The 19745-nt window shown below is 32.3% G+C and overlaps 2 protein-coding genes and 1 non-coding gene across 3 annotated transcripts; 2 read left to right on the top strand and 1 right to left on the bottom strand.

Moving 5' to 3' along the window:
• The first annotated feature begins 3837 nt into the window (after nucleotides 1–3837).
• On the top strand, nucleotides 3838–7486 carry LOC108998209. The gene is made up of 2 exons (XM_018974708.2): nucleotides 3838–4333; nucleotides 5880–7486. The coding sequence occupies exons 1-2, from the start codon at nucleotides 4092–4094 to the stop codon at nucleotides 7279–7281; spliced, it is 1644 nt and encodes a 547-aa protein (XP_018830253.1). The 5' UTR covers nucleotides 3838–4091; the 3' UTR covers nucleotides 7282–7486.
• Nucleotides 7487–8252: 766 nt separating this feature from the next.
• On the top strand, nucleotides 8253–8371 carry LOC118344097. Its single transcript, XR_004797863.1, has one exon. It is a non-coding gene; the product is annotated as a U5 spliceosomal RNA (small nuclear RNA).
• A 532-nt stretch (nucleotides 8372–8903) lies between these two features.
• On the bottom strand, nucleotides 8904–14179 carry LOC108998214 (membrane protein of ER body 2-like). The gene is made up of 8 exons (XM_018974716.2): nucleotides 13810–14179; nucleotides 12294–12749; nucleotides 11822–11908; nucleotides 11472–11582; nucleotides 11269–11379; nucleotides 10980–11177; nucleotides 10298–10359; nucleotides 8904–9603 (listed from the first exon to the last, which is right to left on the bottom strand). Exons 1-8 carry the CDS (start codon nucleotides 14030–14032, stop codon nucleotides 9127–9129), a joined length of 1725 nt encoding a protein of 574 aa, XP_018830261.1. The 5' UTR covers nucleotides 14033–14179; the 3' UTR covers nucleotides 8904–9126.
• Between the last annotated feature and the right edge of the window lie 5566 nt (nucleotides 14180–19745).

Below are 19745 nucleotides of genomic sequence, written 5' to 3'. Positions count from 1 at the left end.
CTCAAAAAGAAAAGGGAGACGGGCTGGGGGGAGAGGAAGGTGGTGAGAAAGAAAAAGGATTTCATTTGTAATTTGGTAGGGAAAATGGCTATGCCTCTACACATTGTTAATATCTTGGTGAATTGCATTATTATAGATATTGCTGCATACTTCAGCCGAACATGGAAAAGCTTATAGAGAACACATACATGTACATGTTGATTCAACTTGCGCTTTTGGCGTTGTCTAGTTAGTTGTAAATTGATGCTTCTCTATGGCCCTTATTGCATGTAAAGGAATGCTATAACAGATTTGAGATTCTTAGACATACGATCCTCTTGCTCCTACTTTTTAGGTGGAATTTCAATTTATTTTCTATCTTTATAGAGTAAGATGAGGAAGCAAAACTATGGAAGAGAAAACAGAACATGGAACGAATACATGAGTAACATTTAACTAGGATTTACAACCAAAATAAGAAAATTATGGACACTTGGCCTGCTAAGAAATAAGAAAATTATAGATAACATTGCTTGCTTGTGATCTTCAAAGCTTCTATCATCTCTCTCTCTCTCCAAATGCACCAACACATGCATATAGGAGCCAACTTCCAGATTGCTGCCCCTTGTGGATTGCCTTGGAGGCCTCTCCAACTTGCTTGGAAGTCCACCGACCTTTTAGGCATGACCCATACTAATCTCACTCCTGCAAAAAAAACTGTCTCATAAAGTCCTGGCCAGCTTGCAGTGTAGAAACAGATGATCCACCGTTTTGCTATCCTTTTTGCACATGTAGCACCAATCCACCAGCGGCCTTAAGACCTTGATACATAGGATATCACATATTTTATGTTTCAATGAATTGTGCTTGGGTTAGGCCTGTATTCTGTTTTCCTTGATGATTTGCATGACAAATTTTCGCAGATTTTTCATGTATATACCAGAAATACCAACTTAGTTTTTCCTTTCTTTAAGGTTATGTTATATGCTATTCTGTGACAAACATCCTAAATTTGAAATTTGTTGCTTAATAAATATATTCATCTTTTATCGTGCATTAATGTTTGCTATCCTATAGATGCATTAATGTTTTCTTATGTATACAGCCTCCGTACTTGAGTTGCGCCCCATTTGTGCTTTTAAATTTTTAATAAAACTGACTGACTTATCAAACAAAGAATAGATTATATACTTATTTATTTTTCCTATTTTAATGCTTGAGCAATGCTACACAACTTCTCAAACTTCCACACACCATATTTTTTAAAATTTTTTAATATTTTTTTAAAATTTTTTTTGAGTTTATTCTTTTGAAACTAATTCAATTATTCTATTCATTATTCATATATTAAATATTTGATAAAAGAAAAAAATAATAAAAATTAAAAAAAGTGTGGTGTGTGGAAGTTGTGTGAATAGTAAGAGGTTGTATAGATTTTTTTTTTAATGCTTACATATCATCCCTTTTTTCCATCTTATATAAAGGAGGGAGAGAGTGCAATAATATGTTTAAGTCTTGTGGAGCAAAATTGATTGGAAGCACCAGATGTGGTTCAACAAGCTGTTGTTCCTTCAAGGCAATTGGTGATGGGGTTGAGAGGATTGTATCCGTTTTCTTCACTTTGGGGTTTTATTTGGAATATCAACTAAACGGCAGCATCCTTCATGTCCACCACCGTCACTGTATTTTTTTACATATAAAAAGCTTTGAGCAGATTTTGTTTTTGTTTTTTTATTTGTTCGTAATCTCCATGATTCAAGAATATACTTGTTATCACGATTTGCAGAGTCATAATTGTAAGGTTTCTTTTTTGTAGGATATCATTGAGGCCAAGAAATATCTGAAGCCAAAAGGAATTGATGTGGGTTCTAATTGATTAGAGGATGCTTGACTTTTGTTCGATCTGTCGGTGGGACGGTGAACTGCTATTTTTAGACAAAAATTTTGTATTGGCAGATTTGGAAAAATATTATATCCACAAAGTGATTATATAAAATAATCTCATAAATTGATATGATTTGATGTAATTTATCAGATTGTAAAGTTACATTTATTATAAAGTAGATCTGACGTCACATAAAATTACATCAGTTTATAGAATTATTTTTATGTAATCTTTTTGTGGTTGTAGCACTCATCTATTTGTAATTGTCTAAGGTGTGATAGAGAATGAAATTTTTTTTGGTAAATAATGAAAATTAGTTTTCCTTTCTTTAAAAAAATGTTTTTAATGATTTCCTTAGGAATATTTGTATCCAAATTCTTTATAATTAATATAGAAATAGATATACCGAGCGATTATAGGTTAGTGAATGAGATCTCACATTCTTACTCTATATGATGGATCCAATAAATGTTTTCAAATGTGGACAGAGATTTCCTCAAAGCATTATATATGAAGAATAATGTTACTATGCCATCTCATTTTAAATGTTCATATATTTTTTTTATATATTTTTTTTATTTATTAATTAAGGAAGTAAATATTAGTGTATTGATATGTGTATTGATACGTGTGACTATTCTGGTTTCATAAGAAATAGACTGCAATAAGCTATTACAGACCATTTCTCTGTCACCAAAAGTGGTAAGGTAGTTAATTTATTTTATTGCTGAGCATGGAGGATAGTAATTAACAGTATTCCCATCAAATGTGTCAATATCGATCAATTTAGAGGCTCTAAGGAGTTGGGACCTCTCCCACATGTTATGTCAATGCAATGCCTTCATATATACTTGCTGTCAGGTTTGTAAATATCTTCCAAGCTGTAATGATCCTCCAAACCTAATACGGGACGGTCTGCCCTCGTAAGCTTGTAATTATTTTTAAAATAATGCTACTCATCATTTTAATTCTTACTATCTTATGATATGATATTAAATGATTAAAGATTATTTATTATATTTTACTAGTGAATTTATCATCTAATGTCACATCATGAAATGATGTGAAGATGATGAATAGATTTTTCTTTATTTTTATTCTATTCTACCCACCCATGTATGTATGTATAATGTATGTATGTATCTTAATGCAATTATTGTTTCATATTTTCTTCCTTCAATGAAGTACAAGCCTAAGAAAACAAAGTAAAAGAACAGCTACTTGAAAATGAAAAAGGAGCAATTGTAATTGATTTTATATTTTATTATTACTACTCTTTACTTTTTATTTTATTATTTCAGTAATATGATATATTTTGAATAAACTTATGCATATTTAAGTAATTTAAAATCATATAATACTATGGTTTAGTCAACACAATTTAAAATAAATAATAACAATTATTTAGAAATACCATCCAGCTATTAAAGTTTAGACCAAAAAAAAATTAAAAAGAAAAAAAATAATAATTGTGCTGTAGCATGTGTACAATCCATTGAATACTCTGAATATGAGATGACAAATCACGTGCAGTGTCTTTATAAAAAATTGAACACCACTATAAAAATATATATAAAAATTAATTTCTTTCTTTTAAAAAATTCTTCTTATTAAATATTATTTATTATCTCACACTTATACTTTGTGAAAAATATTCTTATATCCTTTGAAAACTCCAATACTTTATAAAAAATATTTTATAAAAAATTATAAATATGAAATATGAGAGTAAATATTGATTAATGTATAATAAATTTCAAAAAATATATATATATATGAAAAAAAAGAGCAAATAACTCTATATATATATATATATACGTACATATATATAGGATAATACTGGGCATTAAAAGCCGTAGCACATCCTTCAGAATTTTATTTTTTTTCTTTAACTCAATACGATATGTTAAGAATGTAAGCTGATGTTTTTATTTCTCATTTGTTATTTTTAGGAGTGCAACACGAGTACTTCGTCAGAGGTCCGTCCCAGTAAAAATGTATAATTTGTAACTTTACCTACTTACTCTTTCCAAAAAGACACTCATCATCCCTGTTTCTCCATACTCCCACAGGGCCACGGTTCCACCTCTCTCTCGGTCTCAGAGACGAGTGTTTTTCCGATAAATTCCAGCTCAAATAAATACCAACAAGCTATACTCAAATGGCAATGCCACTCTTGCCAGATCCGCCATTCTGAGCGAAACCCATTGTTAAAAACCATCCCAAAATGGGCGTTCTCAGGGAGTCTTTGTGTTTCTGCAAAGGCGTGGGTAAGTCCGAGAGAATGAAAGCCGCCATTTTCTGTAACAAAGCCTCTGCCATGGCCAGAATATCCGGCGCCGGCACCGGATTCTTGATCCAACGCAATCTGCTCTTGACCACCCACGCCAATATTCTGTCGGTGGCATCTGCCGAGAGTCTCGAGATCCGGCTCCAAAACGGTGTCGCCGCGAGCCTTGTTCCTCACAGGTATTGGGTTTTCGTTTCCGCTTGGTTGCTGAAAAAATGCAGACTATGCAGTACTTCCCGAGTTTATTAGTCAAGTTGTTATCTTTCTTCTTTGGGGAAGTTTTGGTTGAATGAAGGGATTTAATGTTTTGGGTTTGTTGCTTTTTGTTGTTTTGGGTTATGGGCATAGTTTGGTAAACTTCTCATCTGTGAGCAAAGTTGTAGTAGGTGTAGTAAGTGTGAAGGTGTTCACTTTTGTAGGACCCAGAATCTAGAGTTTATAGCCCTGTGATTTTGCACCAATGAAGTATATATGTTAATTAGTTGATTGTATTCATGTCCTTTTTTGAAATGATAATTATGATTCGGGAGTGTGATGCTGCTGCTGAGTCACTTGCAGTGAAATGGGAACTGGTGATAAGTAAGTGATTGATGGACAGTGGCCTGAATGACTTGAGAGTGTGGAGTGTGGACAAGCCAGTAAATCTTTTCTTAATTTAAAAAGTTATATGAATTTAACCGTTAAAACTTGGATTTATTTTTTCCTTGTTCCCTTTCTTTTCATTTTTTATTTAGATGGTATCTATCTAATTTCGATAATATCTATCAAATTTTTATATTATATGAATTTTTCTAGTTGTTCATAATTTATTTTCCTGGCAGATTATTCTTTTTAGACATCGTTGAAATATATGTAAAATTAGAATGATTGACTCGACATAGAGGGTCAGGCATGCCTTGATCATAAATTCCTTAGTGATCCAAGTTGAAGAAACACCCCCCTCTTTTGTGGCCAGATATTATGGGAAACTGGCTAACCATGACATTTTTATATCTTTTGGCAGTGCAATAAATTTCCCTCTAATTGGCATGTAGATGTGCTCTGACCCTAAAGGTAGTTTGCGGCTAATGATTTCCCTACTTTGGTTATGAAGTCAATGAGAGAAAGGAACTCTAGAATATAAATAGGTCGTGCTTAGAGTTGGAGGTGTATTCAGTTGATCAAAGAATTCAAGGCCTCGAATTAAAAAATAATAATAATAATTCAAGGCCTAGTGCTTGATTAGGAGGCCTTTTCTTTTATCTTTGGGGCTGGGCTTCTAAAATTTCTGTCTTATGGTCATTTGATTTTATTTTCAGTAACTCTTATCTTTGTTGGCCTTTTTGTCAATGAGTAGCTGTGTAACAGTGTTCTGCCAGGAGCAATATCCTAACCCCAGATCCCTCGAGTAAAATTCTATTGTCAAAATAGGATAGAAAAAAAAAAAAAAACCAATACCGGATTTGTTGTCTTAATGATGCAAGCCTGTACCTATAAAAAAAATGATGCAAGCTTGCAAAACATTATCGATTCAATTATTGTTGTATTTTTATTGAGAATCATGGATGGTTACTCCTTTCTTGTAGGCTAATGTAAGGAATGAGATTTGATAATTTTAATCTCTTATACTATTTCTCTATTGTCATATTTTGGTGACGTTCATCCTGAATGTGTCATGGATTATGCTAGGCTCTGTGTCATTACGAGTTCTCCTTGGCATTTCTCATGTTCATTGACTGGTTGCAGGTTTTTTATCACTAGCTCTGTTTTAGATCTTACAATAGTGGGTTTAGATGCCATGGACGGAGATTTAAATGCCCAGGGGCAGCAGCCTCACTACTTGAAAGCCTGTTCTAAACCAAATCTTGATCTGGGAAGTGTAGTTTACCTCTTAGGCTACACGGAGAAAAAGGAATTAACAGTTGGTGAAGGGAAGGTGGTGATAGCCACTGACAATCTTATAAAACTTTCTACAGATGGAATATCATGGAGTCCTGGGTCTGCTGGATTTGATGTACATGGCAATCTTGCATTCGTGATATGCGATCCTATGAAACTAGCCACATCTCCAAATACCAAGTCCTCTTCAACTTCATCATCATCCTCGTCATCTTGGAAGAAGGATTTTCCTATGCTATTTGGCATTCCTATTCCAATCGTCTGTGATTGGTTAAACCAGCATTGGGAAGGCAGCCTCGATGAACTTAACAAACCAAAGTTGCCAATCATGCGATTGATGTCTGCTGGTCAGAAGAGTGAGCATTCTTGTGCTTCATTCACACTGCGTCAAGTTTTTAAGTCAACAGAAGCTGATGATGATGATAGAACCCCATCTTCGTCAAATATAATCTCAAAAGCTAGGGATTATCCTGGACCAAGCTGTTCTGCTCGAGCAAACAATGTTGAAGGAGAAACCCTGACAAGTGATTTGCATGCAACCCACGTGCAGGGAATTCTGACTCCAGAAATATATGAATCGCCAAAGTTAACTTCATTTCCTATTAGGAAGAAAGGTAGTGCACCGATTCAGCTTTTGGATATTAATTTCCCTCCAAAGGTTGTTACCAGGGCAGGAGTACTGCCTCAGCCAGCCAAACAAGTGCCCCTTCGCTCTGATGAGAATTGGGTCGAGGAACTTCCTCCACATAGCCCATTGAGAGCAGACCAAATCAAGGATAAAGGAGTCACCAGTCCTGGTGCTGATGCTGAGATTGCCTCGACAGGTTCTGTAAATGGGGCACAAAGCGAGGTCCAGTCTAATTCATCTCCAATAGAAGTTTCAGAGATGCATAATGGGTATAGCAGTGAGGGAGAGACCATGTACTCTGCAGAAACTGCTGAGAGCCGAAATTATACAGGTCCGAGAGAGGGAAATTTTCAGCAAGTGGGACGGAGCCAGAGTTGTGTAAGTTACAATAGATTGGGAATTGGCCAAAGGAACTCAGTGGCTCGCAGGGCCCTCCTAGAAAAGCAGAGGAGTTTCATCCATGGAAGGAAGATGTATTCTCAAGCAGCAACTTCTCAAAGGAGTAACGACTATTTCAGCCCAACCGTATCCTCAATTATGAAGAAGCGAAACAACTTAGAGCAGCAGCCCAGCAGACCCCGGCAAAGTGCCGTTCATTCTTCTCCGAGATGGATGTTTTGATTGATTCTTGGTGCGATACCCTAAAAGAAGTCCACAACAAGATTATAGTGTTTTTACAGTGTTTAAATTAATACCCATTTGATCTTCCATTTAGGTACATACTGTAACTAATTTGTCGTGACTATGTGCATACACTGTTTAAGTTGTCAATGGTGAATAAAATATTTCATCCAGGTGACAAATTCAATACTGCATTTTCTTTCTTTTTTCTTTCATGGAGATGGAATTTTAGGTTTGGCATTTCTTGCTAGCAACTTAAATAGTATAACTTATAGTGATGATGATTTGTCTACTCCAAGTCTGTATTATTCACTTTGAAGCACAAGAGATGTACAGACCTGGATGCCTCACAAATCCCTTACTTAAAAACAAATCCTCTATAGGCAAGTTGTGCATGGTATGTCAGACATTCTTACAAAGTAACTGGGAATTGGCATATCAGAGAACTTGGGAAGGAAGGTTTTAGATAAAAGAAATTATTTATACAAGTTTTAAATAGACAAGTTTTATGCAAGTCCTAATAAAAAAAGTGGACTCCATTTTAAAAAAGTATAAAAAAAATTAATTTTTATTAGTAAGATCTACTTTTTTACAAATGACTAGTATAAAATTTGTCTATTTAAAACTTGTACCTAGCATTACTCAAATAAATCTCCTGGAGCTCTATGCTGAAGCCCAAGCCTTGGTGCTCAAAATTTTCCCAATGCATTAATACCCAATATAATAGCAAGTGCAAGTGTACAGAAGGAGATTGAGTCCATACTATCATCGTGGAAGGGGAAGGATTTTGAAAGAAAGTTTTTAATTTCCAAACGTTCATTAAAGCCCAAAATACAATTATAGCAGGTGTAAGGCCCCCAATCTTTGAAATTGTTGCACAGGCAATGAATCCCACACCGGAAAGAAGCAACGAAGTCATCGCAGGAAAGCAATTATAAAACGAAGAGCGAGCAGTCCTTTCAAGATCACGCAGCCGCGCGGTGCGCACAAAGCGAACTATTCTTTCGCCTTTTACTAAAGAATACCGTGTGAGCGCCGCAAATAGCGGCATACGCCAATTTTTTAAAGGAGTTCCTCTCTTTGGGGGGGTCTCCCCATATCAGTCTTAAGGTTAATGTTCGTCACATTTGTTTCGCTCCAATGACACAAGACTTGCCAATGTGGGACCATGGTCTAACTGGATGCTATTTATGGAAAGTTCCAAGCACTGATAGCAGGTGACTAACCAATGTCGGATTATATTCTAACAGAAATAAAATAAAAAAAAAATTAAACATTTTAATGACGACAATATAATAAACCAATTGATAAGATACCATATTCCTTTTGCGGGCAAGAATTGATTTTTTTAGAGTTTTACTATTCATCATCTCCACACATCATATTTTATATTATTATTTCTAAACTAATTAAAATTATGTGGTGTGAAAATAATGAGTTTCTTTCTTTTGATAGTGTTGCTCATGCCGGACCGTGAGTTGTCAATTAAAGTAAATACAATTGGTGTTAAGGAAGACTCAATCAAGTGTTTTATGACATTCAACGTTCCACCTTGCAGGCCTATTTTAGAGTGGGAAGCGGTATTATGAGCACACTCCAAAACAGCCTGAAACATGATAAATGGAATTGGAAGCAGCAATGAAGCTAATATTATTCAAAACCTTCTTGTCCAATGACATCAATACGATGCAGTTCTGACTCAGGATTCGCATCATACAGATAGAATAGAATAGGAGTGGGACTTAAAACGGACTAATAATGATAATAATTAGATCTCTGCCATCGACAATGTGCTTGGATTGGCACTACAAGCATCTACAAAAGTCATGTTTGGATGCCATGATATTAATAGGATGATACCTGTGCAGATGGCACTGAACTCATCCCTGGAAGGGACAGAGTGACAGCTGCACTTGACTCGAACCAACCTAGCTTATCGGCGAGTAACTTGAACAGGTAACCTGCCAAGTAAGAAATGCCAGAGGCCCCGACCCCAAGCGAAACGTAGTACGTTACAGTTCTCAAATACATGTACCACCTGGTTGGCCTTTTGATGTAAGCCTTGGCAATGGCAAGTATTGTGATGCATATAAGAGAAGCTGCCGCAACTACTGCGAGCTTAAGGTAGCTATTGTCACTCTTATAAAATGAGAAGCCATAGACCACTGGAGGCACCAAGCCAAAAACAAGGAATGATATTACTGCAACTGAGGCATGAATTATGAAGTTCTTTTTCTGCCCCAGTAGTTGTAGGTACCGATCCACTCGTTCCTCTGCTTCATTCAAGGTCACTCTGGATTGTTCGTTCTTCAAATCCCTAAGCTGAAGAAAGTTCAAGACCAAGAAGCTTAAAAGTTATATAAACATAAACAAGTTCGATACGACACCATTTAATTAAATTAACGATACTATCTATAACAGTTAAATCACCACTTGTCTAAAAATGTTGATGAGAAGAAAAAACTTAGTTATTTCAATTATATTCACCACCCCAGCGAACGTAGTAAAGTGTGGAGTCAAAATTTGAACTCAGAATCTTCATCTGATACCATGTTAAATCACCACTAGTCTAAAAAATTTAAGTTAATAGAAATAAGTAAAAACTATGTAACATCTAATGACTGAAGATTTTTTATGACTTAATTTCAATCATCTCTAGGACAAATTATCTCAAATTTTGCAGAATATCTGAATCTATCAAAAACTCATACTGGCTTACATGGGGGGACTTCAAATGATGATCTCTAGTAAATGATGTTCATACGAGTGTACTGGCTACATGCATGGATGATTTGGTTCTAAGCCTCAATCTTTGTCTGTATATTGATCAAAATTAATGGACAAGTCATTTGGTGAAAAATTCTCACCCCTCATACATTTCTTGACATTAATGGTTGGAGAAGCGAGACAAAGATGTTTGTGAAACAAAAATAAAGAAATGAGGATTTTGTATGAAGCTCCTCTTTAAGATCTGCAATGGAACTTTTGAAAAAAGGAAAAGGAAAGGAAAACTCACATTATGACCAATGATGAAAAGTCCACCAATCAGGTTTGCCAATGCCAAGACTAGAATGCTCACTGTGATCAGAAAGTCGTTCAATTATAACCAAAATAAAATAAAACATCAAACTGTCAACAATCTTTGAGAAAGAATGAAAATTTTGATAGATGATTCAAATTCGCACACACAGAGATTAAGATACGAAAATGTATATGCAATAGGCAATGAAAAATAATACTTCTGCTCTAATTTTGAATAACCACATGTAGTCTGTTCTAACTTAATTTACACATACATTAAAATACAATGCATCTTTATTACCTTATGTGCTAAAATTTATAAGGTAGGCAATCATAATGTTGATTAAGCTATTTAGGACCACTGTTCTAATGTTATTATTAAATTACTATTTATACCAAAATTCTAAGTACGATGAATTTACTTAAATGCATTTATATTAGTTTTCAAAATAGTTTAATGTAGTTTTGAACTATTGACGATAACAAATCTTCAAAATAAAGATATGAGATGATATGATGGTTATATGGTATGGTAAGACGGGCCTAATGAGCTATGTACCAAATTATGGTGTTGGAATAGGCTAATGCCAAACAGAAAGTAGTTGCATCTATTTCATATACGGAGATGTCACAACAGATTAAAGGAACAGTAAGGGAAAAAAAGAGTAAGCATGTACATGTGGAAGCAGCAGCACTGGCTGCAGATGTCACAACAGATAAGCTTGTGATTGATTCAGTTAAACCACCATAGACCAAACTTTTTACGATTTCCAACTTTATAGTGCCATCTTGTTCGGGAGTACTTTGTGCTGGTAATGGTAATGGTGGGCGAAGGGTATCACCTGGTTTCAATTGATTAGTGGGCTCTTTATTTCCTGCATAACAATGCATCGAAGACAACATATGAAATCTAAAGCAAAGCATGAGGAAAAAACACGATGAGATACAGACAACCACAGATTATACCTTCTAGGATTTCCCCTGTTTCAGCAGTGGGAGACCGTGCTTCCAATGTCGATGATGATGTTCCATGAAAAGTATCACCTGGTTTGGATTGATAAGTGGGCTCTTTATTTCCTGCATAAAAATGCATCGAAGACAACATATGAAATCTAAAGCAAAGCATGAGGAAAAAACACGATGAGATACTGGCAAACCATAGACTATACCTTCTGGGATTTCCCCTTTTACAGCAGTGGGAGTCCGTGCTTTCGATGTCGATGATGGTGTTCGATGAGAAGTATCACCTGGTTTCAATTGATCAGTGGGCTCTTCATTTCCTGCATAACAATGCATCGAAGACAACATATGAAATCTAAAGCAAAGCATGAGGAAAAAACACGATGAGATACTGGCAAACCATAGACAAACCTTTCTAGGATTTCCAAGTTTCCAAGTTTAATATTAACATACTAATATTAATAAAAATGAGTATATCCTATCAAAATAATAATAATAATAATAAAAATGAGTAAAATAATATATACAAGTAATTCAGAATTCCAAAATATTAATGAACCTTGTATAATGGTATCGATCGGAACATGAGGCTTCTGGGGATGCGGTGTCTGTTGCGTTCCTCGCCACTTGGGAAGCCAGGATTGTGCTGAAAAAGGTTAAAAATATGAAAAAATGAAAAAAGAAGAAGAAGGGTCATATAGTCTAGGAAATTTTGTGTGCGCAACAGATGCTTTAAAAAAAAAAAAAAAATTGTAGATGGATTATGAAAAAAACAAAACTGAATGAAAAGTTTTGCCCATTAGTTCAAAAACTTAGAGAAGTTCATAGTTAATTTATACGTCTATTTAGTACCCAATGTTGTAGCCCAAGCATTTTCCAATTGCAAAATAAGATGATGTGTGGTGTATACACACACACACACTAACATCGAGAATCAATGAAGGAACATTGGATGGAAGGATACCTACTGAGAATTAATGTTGTAGCCCAAGTATTTTCCATTATACTATCAGAATGTAAAACGTACGTACCTAGAGGTTTTAGAAATTCGAAGCAGGATGGGCACCTAATTTCTTCCTCCTCTAATCTACTGCGTATAAGAACCTTGTCGATGCAAGCCTGACAGTTGGGGCAGTAGAAATCAGATGTAGCCGGCTTCTTGTATACCGTTTCAAGATACAAATAATCTCTGGTCTCTTTCTGCTCCTCAATCTCCTCTCTGATATCAATGCCAACCCTCCCTTCCTGTTCAATTGTTCCAATATCGATAGAAGTCTCAGCTGCAATTTGCTCCTGAATTGATGAGTTCTTATTGGAAGGTGGAGGATCAGTCGGCTTGAATAGCTCGTCAATAGTTTCAATGCCGAAACTTTCTGTTGCGATATCCACCATAACAGTTCCAGTTCCAGGAGTAGTAGATTTATTAATGGAATCATTAACATTAACCTCTCCACTTGTTAATGCGAAAGATTCATACGAGAATTCACCTGTAAACCACCTAGCAAGTAACTACTATGTTTGAACAACTTCATGTCCAAATTATGGGCAGAATGTTTGTGCCATTACTATATACATATATATTCATAGTACAATTTCTCATCTGATTATTTGATGATGTGGTATTAGAAGATAGATTCACAAATAAAATATCATAAATCATCTCTAATTATCTAATATCACAAACATATATATATTTTGTGTATATATATATATATATATTAATGGCACAAACATATATATTATATATAAAGAAAATCTACTAGGATGATGAAAAATGAGATTATCATATGTTCAAACATCTAGGTAATTTGCATTGGAGTTTGTATAAAATTGAGAATTGAGAAAGTTATTTTGTGAAAGGTGCTTTCTGGGTTGTTTTGGTTTTTGTGTTCTCTCTTTTAACAAAAATCCAGGTAAATGACTAGATTATTTTTATTTTTAAAAAATAGGAAAAAAAATAACTATTTAAAAAAATGTTTGGATTGGACTTGAAAAAAAATTATGAATTGCTAGACTATACTTCCAGTAGGAATATAGAGAGACACATATTTTTATACAATATATATATATATATATAATTTCGAAATCTGAATAAATAAGAATGACATTGTTAATTTTGTACTGCTTTCAAGGTAAAGAAGAAAAGCCAACCAAACACAATTTATATATTTTGATAAAGAGAAAAAAATAAGGAAAAAGCTACGACTGGGACTATCGCTGGTGGCTGTTTTTAATTTTTTTACTTTATTTAGTTATTAAAAAAATATTTTTTAATAATATTGTAATTTTTTTAATTTAAAAAAAATATTTAAAAGCATTAAAAAAAATACATATAAAAAATAAAAAATACTAATATAACTAACAGTAACTCCAGTAGAGCCACCCAAAAAATGAAGGATAAAGCACACTGCCATATGCAGTACTGAAGCTTTTATCTATCAGAAATGCAAGCCTTTGCTTTTTTTGGCTAGTTTTCATGATGTTCCTATGGTTAGTTATGAAACTCAAAAGACAGAAAGACGTTTACTTTTGTTTTAATTCCCTTACCTTCTTCAGCAAGCTGAGAGATCAAGTCAGCTTCAAGACTGTACTCTGCGGAGGAGGAGGATAAACTTGCAGTACTGGTACCCATGACATTAATGGTAACTGTAGTGGTAGAGCCATTGTTATGCTGCCGAGGCTGCCTTCGTTGCAAATCAAACTCTCCACCGCCGCCGCCTTCCGCTGCCTCTTCCTCCAACTCTCTCCTCTGTTCTAATTCTGCCTCCATTTTGCGTGAGCCGGAGGAGGCCTCCCTTCTCCGTGCAGATTAATGCCGCGGCCTTCTTAAGTAGTCTTCTGCTAGCGTCCCACTACTCGTTTCTTCTTTTTATGTACTCTTTGAAGTCAATGGTCCATCTGAATTATAAAAAAATAAAAAATAAAAGAAAAACCTCACAATTTGAAAGCTGGACCTTTTTTGAGGAATCTGAATGTATGACCTTGATTGTACGTAGTGATCAATAGCTGGATTTTTCATCCCAAAAGATCATGCATGCTGGGACACGTGATCTTTATTTATTTATTTCAAACTTTTCTGAAATTTTGGGACACGTGATTTCTTTTGGGTTGGTTGTTGACTTGTTGACAGTGAGATTTTGGTTCTGTTATTCAAGTCATAACAATTCCATATTAAAAACAGAGCCCGCATCTCGATACTGACTTTTTTTTATTCAAAAAAAATATTACCTGTCCCATAAGAATGATTTTCGATTTTAATTTATATCATAAATAAATATCTTATATATTAGTATCGATATACTGTACAAACTCTATATTTTTTTATTAAAAACAGCACCGATATATATATAGAAAAATAATAAATACATAATATTTTTTATAATATATTTTATAATTATGTTCAAAATAAAAAATATTATTATAAAATATCATATAAAAGTAACATCACATTATAAAAATATTCTCATTTTACATCATGTATTATGAAAAGAGTTGTTAGCATCAAAGTATGTTCTGAGAAATCAGCAAGGATGATCCATAGGCGCACCTAAACAAGATAGAGACCAGCAATGACCACAGCTAGCTACGTAAGTCGAGCGAGCAATAATACAAGCAGCTGGAGGGGTCTGGCTCGCTATAATTTTTTAATTCTAATACTCAATTTCTCCGATCCGATTTGAAAAGAGATAAACACAATATATATATATATATCTATATATATAAAGTCGCTATCTAACAGAAATTCTTGTTTTAACAAATTTTATTATTTTAAGTTAAAGTTAACACATTTTTTCTAATTCAGTCATGCCTTTTTTTTATTGTAATTTTAATAGTAATTTTTCATCTTTTATTTTGCTTTTCGATTTTATCCCTATAAATTTGTAAAGAACGGTTTGCTCCTTCTACCGTCCTTTAATAGACCCATTAATGCAGATTTAATAATGAATGATTTAATAGACCCCATCCTGCAAATTTAATAGACCTTGCAAATTGATTTTTGTGCTGATTATTAAATTGCTCTCTAATGGGCCGGTTTCAGTTATATTTTTTTCCTATTGATTTTGAAAACCGACTGAAACAAATCATATGCATTGATCGATCTCTTTATGAGGATGGAAAATCGAAATAGGGTTTAATAGAGTGAAATAATATATAGTAAAAATAAAATTAAATTCCATAATTCAAAAACCAAAAACAAATTTAAATAACAAAAATATAGTTCACACAAGTCATATTATTAAATCAAGAATTTTGTGGAGCAATGCATTGATCAACTAAGAAAGAAATTCATTACAAAAATCTGTTTATTTATGATCAGTTATTTTCTATAAAAATGAATCTATTTTCTATGTTATAAATAGTTATTTTCTTCGTAAATAATTTATCATAAATTTTAATTTAATTAAGAGAATGATTGGTAAACATATAATCAATAATTTTAACATTCAAACACATTGAATGAATAAAACTAATCATATATATAAAGTTAGCATGATTTATAAAAGTTTTTAGGAATTGGGGAGTCCGGATATATATTAATTAAACTTGGAGGCCTGCAGACAGGCTGGCAAGTTGCTTATTCATTTCGAGGTGATCTGAGTCCACTCACAAACCATCACATTTCCCCTAAAAATCAACAATTAAAATAAAAATAAAACATCATAACATCCAAATAAAAAATTAGTAGAGGAATTTTTTAAATAATTAGTAGAAAAATAGTTGATAGTTGCTTGGAATGGGAAATTAAGTTTGGCAAATAGTTTCAAAAACATTTTTGTATGTGATATTGAAACATGCTTTTGTTAGATTTCAATTTCATAGTATTTTATCATTTGATTATTTATTTAATTGAGCGTAGGAAATAATTGTTATTTCTTTATTTCATCTTACTTGTGTAGAACAGTATCCAACAGTTAAAACAGTAACTTCCTCCATTAACATAATGAAAAGTGATAAGATTATGTAAATAATTTTTAAAAAAAAATTTACAAACGAAGATAAATTAAATTAATAAATTAAAATTTGCAACACATGACGGTAAATATTATTTTATTAGTAATAAATTAAAATATTTACAAAAGAATTTATTCTAAAAATTGATTATCATTTAACGTGAAAAGCAAAATTCTAGATAGAGGTGAAGATAAATGTGATTGATTTGGACCAAATATTTTATTACATGTCATGTGTTGGCTGTAATGTATATATTGCAAAAGCCAAAGGGTCTGCAAAATACTGTATGTATTTTACAATTTTAATTTATAATTGATATCTAATTTAATTTAGAATTTAACATTATTAAAGTTTAAAATAATATATTCAATGCATTTAAAGTGCTAGGGCATATGTTAAACTGGACGATAATATTGAAAAACTAGCTGCTACTATGTTTGGTGAAGTGGGAGAAAAGGCATTTGGTTGCTCAGTAGTTGAGTTGATGGAACATACAGAAGAGATATCTTTTACAATTTTTATTCAAAAATTGAGTTTGATTATAATGAATTAATTAAAAAGGAAATTGGGTTTTTATTAATTATGTAAAGCTATTTAAATTTTATTTTGCAGGAACATCGAACATATATTAAAAGCGTTGTGGAGAAATTATAAAAAAAAGTTAAAAAATTCAAGTTTATGTAGATCTAAAGAAACCGAATGGAAAAAATATAGGCATTTTGATGTCCTCTCTATTGAGGCAATGCAAGATAAGGAAAATGTTGGATCGTCATCATAGGCGTTTTAACGTCCTCTCTATTGAGGCAATGCAAGATGAGAAAAATACTAGATCGTTATCTTAGAATCAAAATTATTTCAAACAACTTTCATAAAATTATGAACGATGTTTATTTATAGGACCATGTCATTTATAGTTTTTATTAATACTCTTCTTTTATAATATATCACAGTGTATGATTATTTATAAATTATATAAATATTACATCGTTATTTAATTAACTGAAAACATTACATTTTTATTAATAAAAAATTAGTTCTTAACAAAATATATATATATAAATTAAGCAAACGTGCATTACACGTTTCACTTAGTGTATATATATATATATATATATATATATATATATATATATATATATGAATGATATGAAGACAGCAAAACCAGCAGCAAAACCACACAAAAATTAAGTACTTTGTACCAGCATTTATGGTGTAAATCGCACAAACAGCATTTAACGCCATAACCACCATACACAGCGAGAGTAAATTACGCAGTGTCCCATGAAGCAATTATAGCAAAGACCAACCACCACATTTACACACATCATGCATAAATACAACAACCAGCATTTATTATCAACCCTCAACCAATTAACCCATACGGATTGGGGTTTTATTTATTTATTTATAATTTTTCATAAGTTTTTTTTTTATAATTCAAAGAGAGAGATACATAATATATAAGTTTTTTTACTCTATTTAATGCTGTCATGTTAAGTAACATTTTATGTAATACTTTAACTATAAAATGATGTGATTTGATATGATATATCAGATTATAAATATATATTTATTATAAAATAAATATAACAAATCACATAAAATTATCTCAATTTGTGAATTTATTTTTATGTAATACATTTATATCAATGAGTAATGCTAGAGAGAAGTTATTATAACAGTGCATACTTTACACTTATTGCGTGGTTGCTTTTAGTTAATTGTTCCTAACACTCACTTGAGAAGATATATGATCTAGATGATGCCATATTATGTGTATAAAATAAATATTCTTAATAGTAATTTCTATACATATTTATTCTTATATCAATACATTGCACTTCTTAATATTTAATATTTTAATGTGTAGCATAGGAAAAGAACTGTACGTGTGAATGCTTATCCTAGGATACCATCACATGCAGAAGCAGTCCCATCTTTGAACAAACAAACAAGAAAAGGCTACATTTGCTGAGAGTACTCCGGAACACTGTGCACGATTAAAGTGAGGATAGGGTTGCAGTTCACAAGGAAAAGATGAGCTCTTCCCAATGATTTAAATATAAAATAAAATAATAATATATTTTTGTTGAAATATTGAAGAGGTGATTGCGCATGCATTACAGACGTTCCAATATTAATCATAATATTTTAAGTACACGTATTTGCAAGATCTGATTAATTATTGATTATGATTGTGATTAGATATTGAGTTGAGATAAATTTTTTATAAATAATATTAAGTTAAGATGGTAGAATAATTTATGTAAATTTATTTAAAATTAATTTAGATGTATTTAAATATTAAAATGAGTTTATATATATTTATGAGAAATTAAAAAATATTGAGGTCTTACTTATAAAAATATTTTAAGTTGAAAAAGATTACGAATCTCATATGTAAAAAAAAATTTAAGTTAAAACGTATTTAATAATTTGAGAGTTTGATATTTAGATATTAAAATAATTCTAAATTTAAACCAATCACTGAGTTGAGTGCAAAAATAAAAAAAATCAACGATCCTTGAGATTGTACATATATTTACGAGTTATATTATACAGAAGTCTCACACTTTATATACTATTTAAAAATATGTAATTTTATTTTTTTATTCTCTTATTTTATAAAATAATAAGAGGCTTTTTAAAATTTTTCTATATTTACACGATGTGACTAATTATTGACTATCCTTATATTAAATATAGGAAATTGCTTCTCCCACATAAGGTGGTCACCGATGTTGGCCACCAAATGGATTTTTTTTTTTTTTTACTTAATTGTTAAGTAATTATTTTAAAATAAATATATATTTTTTATTTTTAAAAAAGAAATAATTAATAAATTTAAAAAAATGTTTAAAAAAACAAAAGACAAAAAAAAAAAAAAAATTGATATTCGGTTGTGGTTTCGGTGGACTCCTTCTGTGGGAGTAGCACCGTCGTCGTTTTCCGACAGACATGTGAGGTACGTGACAAGGTTTGTTTTTGTTTGAAAGATACGTGACAAGGTATTTAATGCAGATTAAAGACCATTCCTTTTCGAATGAGACATTTTTGAAGGTAGGAGAAAGTACTCGTGTTTGAAAAGTAGTTGTAGAACGTAGAGTTGGAACTTGGAACCCACGTTTTGCTTCATGAAAGTATCTACAACATTATATTCTTGCTGAGAATTGATTATCTACGGCTTTAATGGTTAATGTCGCATTTTGCAGGTTTGGGTCACTCCTCACTCTTAGGGCAGGTTTGGTAACCAAAATAAAACATAAAATTTTTATCTCATCTCATCTCATCATTATATTTTTTTCAAATCTCAATACAAAATATAATAAACAATTCAACTTTTTCAAATCTCAATACACATTTTTCAAATCTCAAAACAATAATAATATTAAAACATAATATTTTAAACTTAAAAATAAAATACAAAATTCTCATCTCACCCCTCAAACTTGCCCTTAGTATGCAAGCTCGATCTTACACAGTTAAAAATGGAGAGGGGACCTCGTGGTCCATTAATCTTCCGAAGCTTG

Source organism: Juglans regia, chromosome 12 (assembly GCF_001411555.2).
Source record: "Juglans regia cultivar Chandler chromosome 12, Walnut 2.0, whole genome shotgun sequence".
NCBI classification, from domain to species: domain Eukaryota; kingdom Viridiplantae; phylum Streptophyta; class Magnoliopsida; order Fagales; family Juglandaceae; genus Juglans; species Juglans regia.
Note: the sequence above shows the minus strand (reverse complement) of the source record. Positions and strands in the feature narration are given on the sequence as shown.

What these genes read in the sequence shown, in the direction of transcription:
- LOC108998209 (XM_018974708.2), top strand. Translation starts at nt 4,092, where the DNA reads ATGGGCGTTCTCAGGGAGTCTTTGTGTTTCTGCAAAGGCGTGGGTAAG. An exon ending in GCGAGCCTTGTTCCTCACAG is followed by an intron (nt 4,334 to 5,879) that starts GTATTGGGTTTT and finishes GACTGGTTGCAG; the next exon opens with GTTTTTTATCACTAGCTCTG.
- LOC108998214 (XM_018974716.2), bottom strand. Translation starts at nt 14,032, where the DNA reads ATGGAGGCAGAATTAGAACAGAGGAGAGAGTTGGAGGAAGAGGCAGCG. An exon ending in GATCGATACCATTATACAAG is followed by an intron (nt 11,583 to 11,821) that starts GTTCATTAATAT and finishes ATTGTTATGCAG; the next exon opens with GAAATGAAGAGCCCACTGAT. An exon ending in AAAAGGGGAAATCCCAGAAG is followed by an intron (nt 11,380 to 11,471) that starts GTATAGTCTATG and finishes ATTTTTATGCAG; the next exon opens with GAAATAAAGAGCCCACTTAT.